The sequence below is a fragment of the Amblyraja radiata genome, chromosome 10 (assembly GCF_010909765.2).
Source record: "Amblyraja radiata isolate CabotCenter1 chromosome 10, sAmbRad1.1.pri, whole genome shotgun sequence".
Taxonomy (NCBI): Eukaryota; Metazoa; Chordata; class Chondrichthyes; order Rajiformes; family Rajidae; genus Amblyraja; species Amblyraja radiata.
Genome location: NC_045965.1, coordinates 32,778,435 through 32,798,013, shown reverse-complemented (window position 1 = coordinate 32,798,013; position 19,579 = coordinate 32,778,435). Strand labels below are relative to the sequence as shown.

Here is a 19,579-nt window from a genome sequence, read left to right as displayed (position 1 = left end):
GCAATGAAATCAATAGAGAACAAAGACAGACACAAATGCTGGAGTAACTCAACGGGACAGGCCACAATAGAGAACAAAGTATGAGAGAGCTTGTTGAACATACTGTATTACCCAAAATAAGAATAGGAAAATTCCATAATTCTGTGCTCCCTAACTGGAAACTATCACAAAATGACGATGACTACTTTGGATCTTCTGTTTTTGTGCAGAAACTCCAATGTTTTTCTTGGCAACATGGGGAAATATTGACAGCTGTGAAAGTATCTACACATTGCTCATTGCTCCTTGCTACATTAGAAAAAGAAAGAAAATCGTTCAGTTTATTTTCCCAAATCTGTACTTGGTTAAAAACCCTAGACTGACTATTTCTACTTGCTTTATAGACATCTGTTATCCGGATTTATTTCACAGTGAAACCCTGTATAGAACATTGAAAACAAGAATATTTTGTCTACTCATGGTTGCCTCTTTAAAGCAACAAAAGACGTGCATTATCTGAATTAAACCAAGCTTAAAATAATACAGTAAAATGGTAGTCAGATGCCAAATATGGATTTTCATATATGATGAATTAAGTAATTCCAACGTCAAAAGTTGATGATGAATTTTCCTTGTTTGACTTTCTATAGGACTACCTGATGATGCCTTCCATAATCTTAAGAATTTGCGGTATTTATACTTGGCAAATAATAAGGTAATTGTTTTAATTATTTAAAGTGTGTACAATATGATCTGGAGACTATTTAACCAATTGGTTTACAACCTGTATTAAAGCACATCATAACATTCTACCTTCATAAGGCGTGGATAAGAAATTGTGATATAATATTTCTGAAAGAAATGAATTTGGAAGAGCCTCATTTCATGTAGACTGAATGATTGCAGTATGGCACGGGGACCCTGAAGTAGCAGTCTCACTTACAATGATACACATTTTTATCATTTGTTCAGCTACATGAATTTTTCCTCTATTAAATACCAACAGTCTTAATAGAATGGAGCCAAGGTTTACGGATCTGCTCAAACACCTGTACTGCTGTCATGTTGTTGTGGGAGTGTTGAATAGAGGCTGGAGGGGAACTGTTAATCCTCATTAACAGATTTTTTCTTAATAATGTGGACACAAAAAATGTGAATAGATTTCTGGACATTAAGGGAATCAAAGAATATGGTGAAAATGATGGGAAATTGCATTGAGCTAGTAAATTTTGTTTTTTGATGAATTGCCAGGTAGACTCAAAGGGCTGAATGGCCTACTACTTTTTATTATGTTCATATGTTGTGTTCTTGGATAAATGGGAGATAGTAAAATACCACCTGTCATGGTACATTTAATGTACACTATAATAGGTATAACAGTAAAGTATCATTTTACATTGTGAACACATTTTATAAACTAAATATGGATCTTATTGTACTGGTAAGCAATAATCTCTTGTAAAACTTAGACGAGAAAATAGTCTGAGTCCTGTTACATGTGTCCAGGATTCAGGTGGGTATCCACGCTCTTCTGGTGCAGATATATTAGGAACATGATAAGGTGACATATGATTAGCAATTTCTTCTCTTCGATTTACTTAATCTCAGCTGACCCACTCAAAGAGTGTGTCTTGGTGGCTTATTCTCCAGAGTCTCAATTAATGTCACAAGTCGGTCTCAGGATCCACAAAATGATTTAAGTGAATTAAACGCATATATTTATTGCCTGATATGGCAAATGCCACACTATTTATGTCCAAGGGATGCACATGTAAAACAAAAGTCAACATGATCTTCTGCAATATACGTTCACAGTGCCAGAGTGGCGAAATGTGGGTTTGCCCTTATGGTAACACAGTGAACCCCTCACCTCAACTATGCTGTCAATGGATATCTGGAATCCCAATAGCAATGGACAGAAAGCTGCACTTTGGCATATGTTTGAGCTACTGGCTACAATGCAATATAGGCAAAATTAATAGGTTATATGGCCACTGGAAAATCACCTTTTGTGTGTTGATAAATGATAGAATGCGGGGAGGTGTTAATGGGAAATTTGAGGAGAATTAAATTGGATTAGTGTAGGATTAGTGTAAATGGATGCTGCATTGGGATGAAGGGCCATCTTTTGTGCTGCATAACTCTGTGACTCCTTGTCACCCAAGGGAGATTATATGGCAGCTGACAGGGAAATAGCAAAGTGGAAGGAAAAATATTGAGCGTAATCTACTGGAAATTAAAGTTAGTTTCAATATGCTGAAAGAGCTTCAGTTTCATGGGAGTTACTGAACACATGGCAGACAACCAAGGAGTACAGAGAATGTTCCACAGCAACATGATCAGAACATGAATCATGTATAGTTTTTTCCAGAGAAGTCTGGTGTTTCTGAATATGTTTCTAGATTCAGTGTTTGTTGAGCACTTGGGTCACAGAAGCATTTTTACTTTGATTTTACATAGGGATAAATCAATAAAAAACTTATCACTGTACCTTTTGAAATACATCAGTTCTTTATTGATGATATATTGGAGGTTGTCATCCTCTCTGAAGCAGCTTGGATAATATTCCAAAGTAATATATTAAAGCTTGTGTAAAATCAGTTGTACTACAAAGCAAAGATAGAGTGAAGTAAATGATTGTTTCATTTGTAATGTTGGTGTTTTGCTGGAGAATAGAACACATCCAGGATATCATTGTAAAACACCAAATTAAATTGCAGGGAACACTTGTCAATGTTTGACACAGAAAACATGTTGTTTGGACATCCTGAAAGGCTTCAAGCCAGAAGAACTTTCTGTAGAAAAAATTGGTTACAGAGTGCATAACGGTTAGGTGCAAGTGAGTAAGATTGATGGTAGGATTGAAGCCTGCGGCAAATGGTAAAGAACAAGAAATTTGACTGCTGCTGCAATAAACGGATCAGATAGGAAGTTTAACCATATTTATAAGTGGCTGCTAAGATTGATTTTCATAACAGCTACCCAACAATTTAAATAATCTTGGTTCTACTTCGGTACAATCAATATAACCATATATAACCGGGTTATGCTTCATCAAGTTTATCACAATCTCCTTTGTCTTGCTGGCATTGAGGGAGAGGTTGTTGGCTTGACGTCTGGTTATGAGATTCTCATTCTCCTTCCTGAGCTCCATCTCGTCATTTTTTGATACCCGGCACACTACGGTGGGGTTATCTGCAAATTTATTAATAGAGTTGGATAGGTATTTGGATGCACAGTCGTGGATGTATACGAAGGGAGCTGAGAATGCATTCTTGCGGGGCACCAGTTTTGAGGATTATTGAAGAGGATGATGTGCACCTATCCTCACTGAATGTGGTCTGTTGGTCAGGAAGTCAAGGATCCAGGTGCAGAGGTATTTGCTGACTCCACGTTCCACGAGTTTGGAGATAAGTTTGGATGGTTCTTGACATCCCAGCCAGAGGAAACATATCCCGGAAAACCAGATTGAAAGAAAGGAAAATAAAAGAGACCAGAGGGAAAATTAAAAGTAACTTTAAACTTTCTGCTATTAGTTGTCATGAATTAAAAGTGGAAGAATGTGGTGCGATAACTTTGACATTTAGTGTCAGAAGGGTTATTTTTTACCACATTTCAGTGTTCCCTGGAAACACTGTGTTTTTAGTATTTTCCCTGGAAATGTCAGTACATTTTGCATAGAATTTAAATGACACGGACAGGTGTGTGGATAGGAAAGGTTTAGAGGGATATGGGTTGAACACAAGTAAATGGGACTAGCTTCGATAGGACATCTTTGTTGACATGCACAAGTTGGGTCTAAGTATATCACTCTGTACCTCTGCGACTCTGACTGCCTGCATTTCCTTCTGATACTCTCAGGAAGCTCAGGATTCATATGCAAACACACAAGACCTAAACTTCTACTGGATACATACAGAGGATTTCCTGGCTACAATCCAAGCCTAGACCCCTCGTGGGATCCATCAATGGAGCACCAACACCCTGCAATGCCTCTGCAGTTACGCCTGAAACTCTGCCAATTGACCATTGCGAGTTTAGATATGGCGCATGTTTAGGAACTCTATTCATTTAAATGGAGAGGGGTGGCTGCTAGGCAAGAGATTTGCGGTCGTTTACATTTGCTTGAATTAAGTTAACTTTAAATTTTAACTTTTTTATTTTTAATACATTTGCTTATCTTGATGGGTTTATTTTGGTTTTTAACAGATTGTGAATATTTTGTATTCTCAAAAACATTCGTAAGCATTCAAGTTTTGTCACTGGCCGATGTAGCCTGGGACATAAAGTGTTTCTGTGAACAAGGCATTACAGCTGGGTCCCCCTGGACTCCAAAAGGCTTCATCACTAGTGTTAGAGTCGCTTTGTTCATGGAGTTTGCCTCAGAGGTCCATATTTAAAATGGGTTTAAATGGTTAGAAATGCATCTTGGTGAGTTGAACTAGAGCAGCGAATGGCAGAGCCCAGGAATGAGGCAGCGACACTGAGGAGTAAAAGTGCATAATTCCCTGAAAGTGATAACACAGATGCATGATGGTGAAGAAAGCTTGTGCATGCTTGCCTTCATCGGTTGGCATGTCATGTTCAATCATACAAGAAGTTGGTGAGATCATGTTTGGAGTATTATGTACAGTTTCAGTCGCCATGCAGTAGGAAGGGTGTGATTAAGCTAGACAAGATGCAGAAAAAATTCACAAGGATGTTACCAGGACTGAAGGACATGTTGTGAGGAGAGTGTGAATAGGCTGGAACTGGTTTCTCTCAAATGAAAGAATCTGAAGGATGATCTTATTGAACTTTATGAAATCATAGATTGGATAGATAATCACAGTCTTTTTCCAAAGGTAGGGGAGTCTAAAGCTAGAGGACATAGGTTTAAGGTGAGAGGAGAAAGATAAAAAAAAAACACTCGAGGGACAACCTTTTCACACAAAGGGCAGTGGGTATATGCAATATTGCCAGAGGAAGTAATGTGCAATGTTTAAAAGTCATTTGGACAGGTACATGGATAGGAAAGGTTTAGATGAACATGAGCCATATGCAGGTAAATGGGACTTGGTTAGGTGGGTTAAATTGGTCGACTTAAACAAGTTGGGCCAAAAAGCCTGTTTCCCTATATAACGCTATGGTGTTTTATTCTTCAACTGACTGTGATAACTTGTCTTTTGACAGGCATTTTGGTCAGCGATCTAGATCAGTAAAGCATTGAGTTTGATTCTAGGGCCAAGTTGCATAATCCCAGTCGAGGTGGTAATTGTTTAAAGAGGGATGAAGCAGAATCCCATTGGAAATAACTATCCAGTGACAAGAATGCTAGAACGCTGGATTAAATTAGGACAACCTTGCCAAGATTCCACCATTTTATCAAGTGTATGTGAACATGGAAAATTAAAGGAGTAATTTAACTGAATCTACTGGGTCTGATTGGTTGCTTGTTTTCAACTGCACTTATTTTCCATTGAGGATGGAGTCTGAAACTGGCAGCGGAGCTAATCTGATCCCATTATTTTCTTGCCATAGAGTGATACAGTGTGGAAACAGACCCAACATGTGCCAGCTACACTCGTCCCACCTGTCTGCGTTTGGTCCATATCCCTCCAAACCATCCTATCCATGTACCTGTCTAACTGTTTCTTAAATGTTGGGATATGTCCCTGCCTCAACTCTCTCCTCTGGCAGCTTGTTCCATACACCCACCACCCTTTATGTGAAAAAGTTACCCCTCAAATTTTTATAAAATCTTTTCCCCTTCACCTTAAAGCTATGTCTGCTGGTCTTCGATTTGCCTACTCTGGGCAAGAGGCTTTGTACATCTACCCAATCTATTCTGTTCATGATTTTATACACCAATATAAAGAGGGTTACATTTAAATGATTCTTGAAAGGTTGCCAAAGTGGTGAGATTAGCGATCAGCCTGACCCCACCAAAGATTTGTATCTTCAGGAGATGAGATCACAAGAGAATGCCACTGAGTATTTTTTTATTTTTATTTGAAGAACAATTAAATTGCCCACAGTATGATTATTTTAACATCGAATAATAGTTGTAATTGAATGACATGTTTTCAAACTGAAATACTGCTAATGCTGGAAATCTGAAATAATTGCGGAAAATGTTGGAGATACTCAGCACTCAGATAGCATCTATGGAGGCAGTGTTTTGAGTTCACGATTTTTTTTTGTCATTAACCTGACAGAGTAATTCAATGCCTCTCTCCGCTGATCTTCTGAGCACTTCCAGCATGCACGTGGAAAGCACTTGTAATTGAAATTGGTCTTTCACAACTGATTTTGCTTCACAATGATGTGGATGATGCTTCTTAAACTGGTGAATGATTCACCCAAGGGTGAATGAAATTATTTTGGGGTGAATTAGTTAATTTATGTTATTTGCTCATGTGACAAAATTAATTATATTTAAAATTACACACAAGGGAGAATAAGATGAAAATTACCAAAAAACGTAAGAAAATTTAGTCGAGGGTGAATGAAATTTTGTGATAAAGACTAAAGGGTGAATGACACTGATATAGTTTAAGAAGCATTGATGTAGAGCACTTTATTTACCTGGTCAGATTGGCACATAAAGCACACTAGTTATTATGAAGAGTACTTGTTTGTCATTCTGAGTTGTCTTGTTGACATGTTAATGTAACCATACCGACCAGCAATCTCTAAATTGTCTATTGTATATTTTTCAGCTAACCGTTGCTCCAAAATACCTGCCGAAAACCTTGATTAGTGCGGATCTTGCAGCCAATTACCTTACAAAGATCTATCCCCTCACTTTTGGGCAGAAACCAAATCTAAGGTATGATTTGTCGTATGAACTAATGCATACAATGCATACAATTTCTGCAATTCACCAAATAAATCACAATACAAGGACACAATAACTGAGACCTATGGAGAAAGAAAGGCCTTGGTGCCTTTTACGCAAGGACATTCAAAAGTATTTTTTAGTTGGTGAAGTGTAAATATAGAAGCCAATTTGTGCACAACTGGCTCTTATGGATAGTTTTGTAAGAATGACAGTATTTTAGTGTTGTTGAATGCAGGAAAAATATTCCCGATATTGGGGGAGTCCAGAACTAAGGGTCACGGTTTAAGAATAAGGGGTAGGCCATTTAGGACTGAGATGAGGAAAAACTTTTTCACCCATAGAGTTGTGAATCTGTGAATTCTCTGCCACAGAAGGCAGTGGAGGCCAATTCACTGGATGTTTTCAAGAGTTAGATATAACTCTTAGGGCTAATGAAATCAAGGGATATGGGGGGAAAGCAGGAACGGGGTACTGATTTTTGATGATCAGCCATGATCATATTGAACTGGCTCGAAGGGCCGAATGACCTACTCCTGCACCTATTTTCTATGTTTCTATGAATGAGAGGAATATATCGCAAAGCACAAGCAATCAGATTCAGATTCAGATTCAGATTCAACTTTAATTGTCATTGTCCGTGTACAGTACAGAGACAACGAAATGCATTTAGCATCTCCCTGGAAGAGCGACATAGCATATGATTTGAATAAATATTTACATTAGCATATATACAGACATAGTGTTTTTCCTGTGGGAGGAGTGTCCAGGGGGGGGGGGGTGATTGGCAGTCACCGAGGTACGTTGTTGAGTAGAGTGACAGCCGCCGGGAAGAAGCTGTTCCTGGACCTGCTGGTCCGGCAACGGAGAGACCTGTAGCGCCTCCCGGATGGTAGGAGGGTAAACAGTCCATGGTTGGGGTGAGAGCAGTCCTTGGCGATGCTGAGCGCCCTCCGCAGACAACGCTTGCTTTGGACAGACTCAATGGAGGGGAGTGAGGAACCGGTGATGCGTTGGGCAATTTTCACCACCCTCTGCAATGCCTTCCGGTCGGAGACAGAGCAGTTGCCATACCATACTGTGATACAGTTGGTAAGGATGTTCTCGATGGTGCAGCGGTAGAAGTTCACCAGGATCTGAGGAGACAGATGGACCTTCTTCAGTCTCCTCAGGAAGAAGAGACGCTGGTGAGCCTTCTTGATCTGAGTTGAGGTATTGTGGGTCCAAGAGAGGTCATCGGAGATGTTAACACCCAGGAACCTGAAGCTAGAAACGCGTTCCACCTCCGTCCCGTTAATGTGGATGGGGGTGTGCGTGCCGCCCCTGGACTTCCTGAAATCTAATATGAGCTCCTTGGTCTTCTTGGAGTTAAGGGCCAGGTTGTTGTCAGCGCACCATGCGCCATGAGAGCACTACCAACTGAGTCACAGCTGACAGATGTACTCAGGGCAAGAGGGAGCAAGCTGGACAAACAAAAATTTAGTTCCAAGATCAATAACCTTGTTAATATTATAACTGAATCAATATTAGAGTGCGCGCGGCTGCCTTGTTTGTCTGAAAACAATGATGTTCTAACCAATAGTTTTCTACAGCCCGATGGCCCTTTGTTTCTTTATCTCATCTGAAAATAATCCATCCAAGAGGACAGCACTTCTGCAGTGGCAATGTTTCTGAAGGTGATTTTGGACCAACAACCTTCTGGCATGAGAGCACTACCAGCTGAGTCACAGCTGACAGATGTACTCAGGGCAAGAGGGAGCAAGCTGGACAAACAAAACATTTAGTTCCAAGATCAATAACCTTGTTAATATTATAACTGAATCAATATTAGTGCGCGCGGCTGCCATGTTTGTCTGAAAACAGCAATTTAAGAGCAGTTAACAGTTTGTAATTTGGAGGAAAAAATTGAGACACTGCATTAGTGCAGTGTCTTTCTTCCTAATTATCTCTGTGGCCATTCACTAACCTTTAAAACATACGCTGCTTTAAAAGCATATTTTCATCATGTTTATGAACCAAAAGCTTGTGGTGAATCCTGTGGTCTTATGCTATGAATAAGTAAAGATATCTTTCTCCGATAATGGAAAACCTTGCTGAGATTGCATCTGGCATGTTGTATGTAGTTTAGTTTTCCTTACCTGAAAAATAATATATTTGTCATGAAGGGATTATAGCAAATGTTCATCAGACTGGGTCCAAACATAGTCGGTCTACTGTATGAGGACAGATTGAGAAGGTTAAATTTGTTTTCTCTGGAATTCACAAATATTGAGAGGAGGCCTGATTGAAACTTCAGAAATTCTTATAAGACTGGATGCTGAGGGGATGCTTTCCCTTGCTGTGGGTAATGTTTTTAGATTAAGTGGTAGGTCATGTAGGACTACATTAAGGGAGGTTTCTTTCAGTATTTGGAATTCTCCACACTGGATGGCTCTGAAGACACAATCATTGGGTTTAATTGAAATAAGGACTATTTGATTTCTGAACAATAAAGGAAATCAAAAGATACAGGAAAATGTAGGAAAAAGTATTCAAGGTAGTAGCGATGACCTTGGTGAATGACAGAGTAGGCTCATAGAACCGGATGGCCCACTCTTTCTCTAAACTCTTACGAATATACTGTATATAAAAGAGAAACAATTACACGGATTAAAAATGACTTTGCTACAAGCTGGATATGTTTAGTGTAGAGACACAGTGCGGAAACAGGCGCTTCGGCAGACCAATTCCGCACCAACCAGCGATCCCCGCACATTCCAACACATACCAGGGACAATTTTACATTTATGACAACCCAATCAACCAATAAACCTGTATGTCTGGAGTGCGGGAGGAAACCAAAGATCTTGGAGAAAACCCACGCAGGTCACGGGGAGAACGTTCAAACTCCGTTTAGACAGCACCAATAGTCAGGATCGAACCTGGGTCTCTGGCGCTGTAAGGCAGTAGCTCTACCCCTGTGCCACCATGCCCCATGGTGCCGCCCAGTGTACTTTAAATATATTTGACAGATTTGTGAATAATGGTTTTTTTTTAATGTTTTTCATAATAATATTATAACATGGCATCAATAATCACAAATCTAAATATAAGAAGTCATTACAATGACTATTTATTTTCTATTCCAATAGGTCTGTCTATCTACATAACAATAAACTCACAGATGCAGGATTGCCTGATCATATGTTTAATGCATCTGATGGTGTTGGAATATTAATCATGTCCAGTAACTTCCTGAAGTATGTACCCAAGAATTTGCCAAAAGGACTATTCAGATTACATTTAAAAGTATGTGAAATTATTTTTAAAAGAACTTGCTATTATTTCAAGTTCAAAATAACTTAACTAATTTTTTTTTACATTTATGTGTTTACAGAACAATAAACTGGAAAAGATTCCAAAAGGAGCTTTTGAAAACCTTTCAAATCTCCGTGAACTATACCTTCATCATAATTATATAACCAATGAAGGAATGGACAATGAAACATTTTGGTAAGGATTTTGCATGTTTAACAGACAATGGTTGCAAAATTGTTTTCACTGGATCCTATTAAATGTAGAATCTCTTTCCATAGTGCATCCTTAATAAATATTCCAGAATTCTTATTGCTACTATACATTTTTTTGTTGCAAATCCCTACTTTATTCCTGCTAACCCAGACATTTCTCATTTGGATCACATCTCTATGTAATATTTTCCATCTATTACATCTCCACTGACCTATCACGATTCCTGCATGAAAAAAGCTGTTTTATATTGTAGATTGACTCACCTCACCAGCAGAGCTCTGAACAGCATATGGAAGCCAAATAATGCATTCATTTCCATACAAGTTTCAGAGCAGGAAGAAATTAGAATGTGCATTCCCAAAAGAGTGACTCAAACTTCATTCCCATTTTAGTTTAATTTGGTTTAGTTTACAGATACAGCGTGGAAACAGACTCTTCGGCCCAACGTGTCCACACCGACCAGTGCGATCCCCGCACATTTACACTACCCTACGCACACAAGGGAAAAATTAAAAATTTTACCGAAGCCAATTAGCCTACAAACCTGTACGTCTTTGGAGTGTGGGAGGAAACCGTAGATCTCAGAGAAATCCCACACAGGTCACAGGGAGAACGTAAAGCTCTGTACAGACAGCGCCTGTGGTCATGATCGAACCCGTGTCTCTCGCGCTATAAGGCAGCAACTCTACTGCTGCACCAACGTGCCCCCTCCCCCTTTTTTTATCTGGAACTAGTTAACACCTTTAAATTTATTTAAATTAGTTTCAAAATGTAGTCACTTTGATCTTATGGCAATAACATTTTATAAAGTGTTTATCCAGATTGTTTACAGAATAAGATGTGATCTGCTCTTCAACATGGGGAGATGTTGATAAAGGTGACAAGATTGGACAAATATACGTTTTAAGGAGTGCTATGTGGGGAGGAAACAGTATAAGAGCGGTTTAGGGACAGAATTTCATTGTTTGACCCTAGGTGAATCTACAGATACAGTATCTGGTGTATTAGTGAATTTCGTGGATGTAGGGTAGGTCACTATTGGCTACTGCAGCATTCTCAGAGGTTTATAGAATTACAGAAATTGGATGCATAAGAGGCCATGGAGGTATTTAGAAAGAAGAATGACAATGCTAAAACTGAGTCAAGAAGCACTAACTTAACGTTAATGAAGAAATTTTGATGCGAGTCAGGCTACCCGTAGCAGGTTTTCAAAAGGGAACTGCAGATGCTGGAATATCGAAGGTACACAAAATTGCTGGGGAAACTCAGCGGGTGCAGCAGCATCTATGGAGCGAAGGAAATAGGCGACGTTTCGGGCCGAAACCCTTCTTCAGACTGATGGGGGGTGGGGGGGGGAGAAAGAAGGAAAAGGGGAGGAGGAGGAGGAGCCCGAGGGCCACTCTCTGCCGCCTCCACGCATTCCACTCTCTGGGCCCTCACCCCCTCATCTTCACCATGGATGTCCGGTCACTCTACACCTCCATCCCCCACCAGGATAGCCTCGGAGCCCTCCGGTTCTTCCTCGACCAGAGGAGCAACCTATACCCAGCCACTGACACTCTCCTCCGCTTAGCGGAGTTGGTCCTCACCCTCCACAACTTTACATTTGACTCCTCCCATTTCCTCCAAACACAAGGCGTAGCTATGGGCACACGCATGGGCCCCAGCTACGCCTGCCTCTTTGTCGGGTACGTTGAACAATCCTTGTTCGAGACGTACCAGGGCCCCATCCCCGACCTCTACCTCCATTACATTGACGACTGCTTTGGGGCCACCTCCTGCACCTACACACAACTGACTGACTTTATCCACTTCACCACCAACTTCCATCCGGCACTCCAATACACCTGGACGATTTCCGACACTTCCCTACCATTCCTTGACCTCACCATCTCCATCGCAGGGGACAGACTCCTGACCGACATACATTACAAACCCACTGACTCACATGGCTATCTGGACTACACGTCTTCCCACCCTGCCCCCTGTAAAGACTCCATCCCCTACTCCCAATTCCTCCGCCTACGCCGCATCTGTTCCCAGGATGAGACATTCCATACCAGGGCATCGGAAATGTCCTCGTTCTTCAGGGAACGGGGATTCCCCTTCGCCACCATAGATGAGGCTCACACCAGGGTCTCATCCATACCCCGTAACACTGCTCTCTCTCCCCATCCCCGCACTCGCAACAAGGGCAGAGTCCCTCTGGTCCTCACCTTTCACTCCACCAGCCGGCAAATACAACACATAATCCTCCGCCATTTCCGCCACCTCCAACGTGACCCCACCACTCGCCACATCTTCCCATCTCCCCCCATGTCTGCCTTCCGCAAAGACCGCTCCCTCCGCAACTCCCTCGTCAATTCTTCCCTTCCCTCCCGCACCACCCCCTCCCCGGGCACTTTCCGTTGCAACTGCAAGAAATGCAACACCTGTCCCTTCACCTCCCCCCTCGACTCCATTCAAGGACCCAAGCAGTCGTTCCAGGTGCGACAAAGGTTCACCTGTATCTCCTCCAACCTCATCTACTGCATCCGCTGCTCTAGATGTCAGCTGATTTACATCGGGGAGACTAAGCGTAGGTTGGGCGATCGTTTCGCCGAACACCTCCGCTCAGTCCGCAATAACCTACCTGAACTCCCGGTGGCTCAGCACTTCAATTCCCCCTCCCATTCCCAATCCGACCTCTCTGTCCTGGGTCTCCTCCATTGCCAGAGTGAGCAACAGCGGAAATTGGAGGAACAGCACCTCATATTCCGTCTGGGGACCTTGCGTCCGGATGGCATTAACATTGAATTCTCCCAATTTTGCTAGCCCTTGCTGTCTCCTCCCCTTCCTTAACCCTCTAGCTGTCTCCTCCCACCCTCCCATCCGCCCGCCCTCGGGCTCCTCCTCCTCCTCCCCTTTTCCTTCTTTCTCCCCCCCCCCCACCAGTCTGAAGAAGGGTTTCGGCCCGAAACGTCGCCTATTTCCTTCGCTCCATAGATGCTGCTGCACCCGCTGAGTTTCCCCAGCAATTTTGTGTACCCGTAGCAGGTGTCTGATCCTCGCCATGGTCATCATCCATCCAACACTATCCCTGTGGTTCTTCTTCATCCAAATGCTCCATGCTCCTGAAGGCTATCTTACTTACAGGGTGGAATGCATGCAGGATAAAAATGAATGCAGCTTTATTGAATTTCAGGCCATTTTGGCGCAGTCCTCATTCTACCAATAAACAGACAGCTGATGCATTGTAGAATTGTATATTACCTGTGATAGACACAAAATGCTGGAGTAACTCAGCGTGACAGGCAGCATCTCTGGAGAGAAGGAATGGGTGACATTTTGGGTCGAGACCCTTCCTACACATACTATATATTACCTGTGTTCTTCTCAATTTAAGGAAACTGTCAAGCTTGGAATACCTAGATTTGTCATGCAACAATATAACTCAAATACCAAGTGGATTACCTCGAAATATTATCCTCCTACACTTGGAGAAGAATGCCATCAAAACCATACCTGCTAACTGGTTGACGCAGATAAAAAATCTAGAATACCTCTTGCTTCATAATAACAAGATAAGGGCAAAAGCAATACACCCACTTGCATTCAAGGGTCTTAAAAAGCTCCATACTTTTCATCTCTATAACAATATGCTCGAAAGAATCCCAAGTGGTTTACCAAGACGGGTGAAGACATTAATGCTTCTCCATAATCAAATTTCAGAAATTTCCAGAAATGATTTTGCTTACACATACTTTTTGACGGAATTGAATCTGAGTTACAACAAACTAACGAGTTCCAAAATTCACCCAGAAGCATTCCGGAAAATGAGGCTGCTTGAATCTTTGGATTTTTCTGGAAATAATCTGAATGTAATACCAAGGAGTCTGCCAAAGAATTTGCATATATTGAAGCTGAAGGAAAATGAAATTAACTCAATTACTGATGGCGCGCTCTCAGGAATGGCAAAGCTGAAGGAGCTCTTCCTGAGTAATAACAAACTTAAGCTGAATTCAGTCTATCCGGGCGCATGGAAACAACTGTCTGCACTCCAGGTAAGAAAATATTGGTATTATTTGTACTAACAGAAATGACTAAATCCTTGAGGGTTTGTGAGAATAGTTCCAGTGGTGGGGGATTTTAGCTAAGTAAAGTGGCTGTCCCACTGCAGCGACCTAATTGGCGAGTTTAGAAGAGTTTAGGAGAGTGTGAAAAAGTGTCATGTAGAAGACCTCCTTCGACCTCCTTTGACTATGTTGAAGACTAGCTTCGGGAAAATTTCAGTCAAATGGTTATTGACTCACAGAAGAACTATAAAACTGCTAGCTTTACTGATTTAAGAAGCAACCAGAAGAGTTTTAGGACGGAAGGGATTAAAGAATGGGAGGGAATAATAGTTTGAGAGGAATGATATGCTTAAAGGAGATTTCATTGTATGTCCAAAGATCATTCATTGAGTAAGCTACTTAATTCAAGATAATTACAAATGAATAACAATACATATGTAGGTTTTAAAATCATTGACAATTTGAAATATGTTAAGCTAACAATGCAGCTCCTTTGTGTACAAGTCAATTTTCATTTGTTGTACTCTATCTTCAGCTTTTGGATTTATCAGGTAATCAGCTTTCCTATATTCCTACTGATCTACCAGAGTCTCTTCAGTACATTTACCTCCAGAACAATCAAATTTCTGTCATCCCAGAGAATGCCTTCGAATCTACACCTAACATCAAAGGGATTTTCCTTAGGTAAGATGATTTAAATGGCAACGAGATTTGAAAATGCTGATTGTCAAAGAGTAAAGATCTGTGTGTTGCCGTCTAATAAGGAAAACAAGTTATTTAGAACAGAGATGTTTCTATCTCCTCTAACAATAGGTAAGATCTTTGGTTAGCTCTGTGCACTTAATTATATATTTTTTTATATTCAGCATTAAATTGTACTTAATATTGTTGAAAGTACCTTTGAAATAGAATAAGATGATTTTCTGGAAGCTGTTCAAACCAGCTATGATGCATAACTCGGGTAATAAAACATCATAGATTTGAGTCAATGCAGTTAAGTCTATGTCAAGAGTCGAGAGGTTTAAATTGTAATATGTACCGATACGGAACAATGACATTTTTACTTGCAGCAGTATAACAGGTCTGTAATCACAGTACTCATGAAAACAAACCAAAAAAAGTTCAATAAATACAACCAATATTTGTGCTAAACAAAACAAAAACCCTAAGTCCCAAATGCAACCAACAGTTTGTAGTTTGAAGTTTAGTTGCTGTTTGTAATGTTCAATAGCAGTGATGGATGTTGGTAAGAAGCTGTTCCTGAAAACTGGAGGTCACAGTGTTCAGACTCCGACATTTTCCTCCAGATGGCAGCAGTGAAAATGGCAGCAGAGTGTGGCCTTAATGATGGTTGTTGAGACAGTGTCTCCAATAGATCCCTTTGATGAAGGGACAAAGGAATCGAGGAAAGAGAATATGAAGAAAAAAACAAAATTCCATATAGCATTTACTGTGCTGCTTCCAACATTCCCTAGTTTGTCATTTTGAATAAATGTTCATTCTGTGTCAATATTGAAACTATGGTATCCAGTGTATTCCAGCGAATTCAGCCATAGTGTCACTGGGAGGAATATCGGAAGCTGGTGCTCCCCCCCACCTTCCCCAACCACCGCTGCCGCCTCCTCCTTCTCCCCCGGAGTCGCTGACATACTCCTTCTTGGAAGTGACAGCAGGAGGGAAAGAGCCCCATGGTGACCGAGGGGGCACACTGTAACACAAAGTGCTGGAGTAACTCAGCCGACTGAATCAGTCTGAGAAAGGGTCCTGATGTCACCTATCTGTGTTCACCAGAGATCCTGATGCGCTGAATTACTCCAGCACTTTGTGTGGGTGAAGAAGGGCTCGCTGGTGCACCTCGCGATTGGGAATTTTATTCGTGTTCAAACTAGTTGTTCCAAATCCATACAGTTTAAAATTTTTGTTTGAGTTGGTCAGATTGTTTAAGTCATAGAAGGTTCTGAATAAATTCAAACCCTTTCTCATGTTCAGGAACCCATTTTATTTTTCTTTCACAGGGATAACAGTCTAACAACTACTAGAGTGAAAGGAACAGCATTTGAAAAGCTGAAATTCTTACAAGTGCTGGATATGGGTGCATATACGGAATCTACATCCTCAAAGGAGAATATCACAGAAGATGATTCAGAGAATGGTGCTGACCAAGTTAGTCAGAATGATAAGTAATCATCCATGAAAAGTAATCAAACATTTAGCATTTTGTTTTCCATATACAAAGATTGCATAGGTGCATCATAGCCATTATTACCTCTTGGTGTAGACATTTCCCTCCAATTTTAACCTTACTTCAAAGTACCTACCCAATGATAACATAGTCCCCTGTTGTTTTTCATCACCCTTTCAACATTAATTTAATCAATCAAATACATTCTTTGGATTAACTCATTCCAGTTCAAGTGCTCAATTTCACTTCCTCAGCCTCAAACATACTGATATTACCACCCGTTTCTCGTCCAAATGCATGCATTTTTTTCATTACCTAAGTGTTGTTTTACATCCAGTCTCAACACTCCTTAACCAGATCTCCCTAAACCAATGTCTGCTGCCAACGAGACCATGCCTATGCTAGTTAAAGAGACAAACTATATTGAATGCATATTACTTTATATCCTCAATCTCTTTGGCCTATTTAACACCATTGGCACTCCATCTTCTCCCAATGCTTCTAATCTGCAGCCTACACCACAGGGCTGTTGCAGAATCTAATCTCTCTGAATAATAGCCAGCTTGCCAACGTCACATCCTCCTCTGTTCACGTGATCACTCCAGTTGCTGTCTTTCATTACCATCTACAATTTAAGAGCAAAGTTAGTTTCCACAACCTTTTATGCCTTTTCGTGTTTTGAACCAACAGCTGTTCGATTTGAAATTGCCATTGGGTTATTAATCAGGCCCAAGCTACCCCCAGCAGATTTTCTTTCACCCCCTGAAATCACAATATGCCTCTGGCCTCACTACTTTTAAACTCCTCCCCAAGATCTCGGACTGAATCAATAGACGTGTGGCATTCAATTGAGCGCAAAAATAAAACCAGAAAATTCTGGAAGTACTCAACAGGCTCTCAAATGTTGTACCAAGCTCTCATACCTGGTCACCTTCATCCCTGCGTCCACAAGTTTTAAAGTCATTACTCCGAACTTCATTTTTCAAACTCATCATGTTATTTTCCTTTGGTCATGCTCCATGTATACATAATTTTTTTTCTCATCAGTTTTAATTACTCTGAGACATCATCTGTACATAAAGAATATGGCGTAACTGTTAGTAGCACCTTGTTTATAGGGGGTGGTATTTGTAGTAAGACAATGTCAGATTTGCTTTTAATTAAACCAGCTGATTATGTTTATATCCAAAAATATTACTTCGAATAAATCCCCAACTAACAGAAATCTATTTATCTAACAGTTGTATATCTTCATTCTAAATTTCAGATTAGTTAAAATCTTCTATTGAATGTATCTGTCCCCCTCCTTTCAAAGAATTGTTCCAAAATCATGGAATCATACAGATGAAAGGACTTCTTCCAGTCCACTGTACCTGTGATGATGAGACAAGTTCTCCATTTAATGTTGATTAATGATACACAAGATGAAATAGATATGAGGTACTGCAAAAAAATAATGACAATGACGTTTATAACACAAGATTTTAATATATTGTTAATCGGTGTCTCAAAAATTACTCTGGACATTAATCTTCAATAGGACTGGCTTGAATATTTCACAATCTCAGCGACGTTAGAATGTTATTATGTGTAAATCATTTATTAAAAAGTAATATACTCTCCCTGCAGTCTCTTTGCATCAGTAGAAATTACAGCTGTACGGTTTATTTTTTGAGTAGCCTTTCTACATATTCATAACAGCAACATTGATTCAAAAATAATGGTACTATATTGTTTCTCAGCACAGTCACTTAGTGTAAAATCTGAGAAGAACCTAATCTTTCAGATTGGAACCATTGACATGCAGGGGGTGGTGAAACGGTGCAACAACAGGGCTGGAGAGATTCAGTGCAGGGAGTGAATATTTACACTGTGTTTGATACTGGATAACCATCTAAGGTCCATTAGAAGATGGAGGACACCCCACTTGTCTGAGGAGTGGGGCTCCAGCAAAAGTGATTAGTACGGGTGTCAGGGGTTATGGGGAGAAGGCAGAAGAATGGGGTTAGGAGGGAGAGATAGATCAGCCATGATTGTATGGCAGAGTAGACTTGATGGGCCAAATTACCTTATTCTGCTTTCATCACATGAACCAAGAAGCTCAAAATCATTCAGTAGGCTGCATGAGAAGCATTTCATCTAATCAATGGAAATCATTTACAGTTGAAGAAATCAATCAGACACTAGATGATTGCACAATGAGAAATATTTCCAAGTGGGAACAAATGTTGGCTTGGTCCAATATTTCTGCTATTCCTCCTTTCAGTTTCATGGTGCCATCAAGTGACGAGGCATGTTGGAAATTGGTTTTGCCACAAGTAGAAAGCAAGGTTCTCCAACACTAAGTTCCCAATGAACATTCCCCAGCTTCAGGAATTCAGGTTCATAGGGAGACTCTGAACTAGTATCTTGAGGCCTTAACGGTTACTTACAAAAAGAAAGAGCCAGATTGTGCCGTGTCTAGTATGTGCCCCTGGTCCCTGACCATTTCCCAGTCCAGCTATGTATGGCTGACCCCATTGGCTTTGGGAAAGGAATAAGTAATCCTCAGGCTACATAGTTGATAGACCCCAACCTGGAACATCATGTCAAGTATTGAGAGACAGCAAAGCGTGGACGCGGTTTTGGTTCATTTTGCAGGTGATCAATGCATTTAACGGTGCTTAAATGTCTCTGATATTCAAGGACATTTAAAGACCAGTAAAGTCAACATTTGTTTTTGAAAGCTAATTAAAACATTTAAATAACTAAAAACATTCAACTAAGCTAAAACAACATAATTGAAAAATAACAGCTTCCAAATTTCCCATACTGAGATCCACCATTGTAGTGAAGGAATTTATCTGATCCTGGAGCAGGTCCTACCAGTAGAGAGGTTCCTGACATTTGTCAGCACAGTGGTGCAGATGGTAGAGCTGCTGCCTCACAGCACCCGAGACCTGGGTTCAATCCTGAACTCGGGTGCTGTCGATGTGGAGTTTGCACGTTCTCCCAGTGGGTTTCCTCTGGATGCTCCGGTTTCCTCCCACATCC

General features: G+C 40.7%; 1 protein-coding gene across 3 annotated transcripts in view; it reads left to right on the top strand.

Annotated features, from left to right (window-relative positions):
• Positions 1 to 19,579, top strand: part of podn (podocan) — a 30,273-nt gene that overhangs the window by 9,852 nt on the left and 842 nt on the right. The window contains exons 4-10 of one of the 3 annotated variants that reach the window (XM_033028505.1): positions 630 to 694; positions 6,681 to 6,790; positions 9,931 to 10,087; positions 10,176 to 10,291; positions 13,695 to 14,352; positions 14,900 to 15,048; positions 16,380 to 16,527. In XM_033028505.1, coding sequence (XP_032884396.1) covers positions 630 to 694; positions 6,681 to 6,790; positions 9,931 to 10,087; positions 10,176 to 10,291; positions 13,695 to 14,352; positions 14,900 to 15,048; positions 16,380 to 16,527 — 1,403 coding nt within the window. Of the gene's footprint in view, positions 1 to 629; positions 695 to 6,680; positions 6,791 to 9,930; positions 10,088 to 10,175; positions 10,292 to 13,694; positions 14,353 to 14,899; positions 15,049 to 16,379; positions 17,372 to 19,579 lie in introns of those variants that run through there. The other 2 variants (XM_033028504.1, XM_033028503.1) reach the window with 2 other exon arrangements.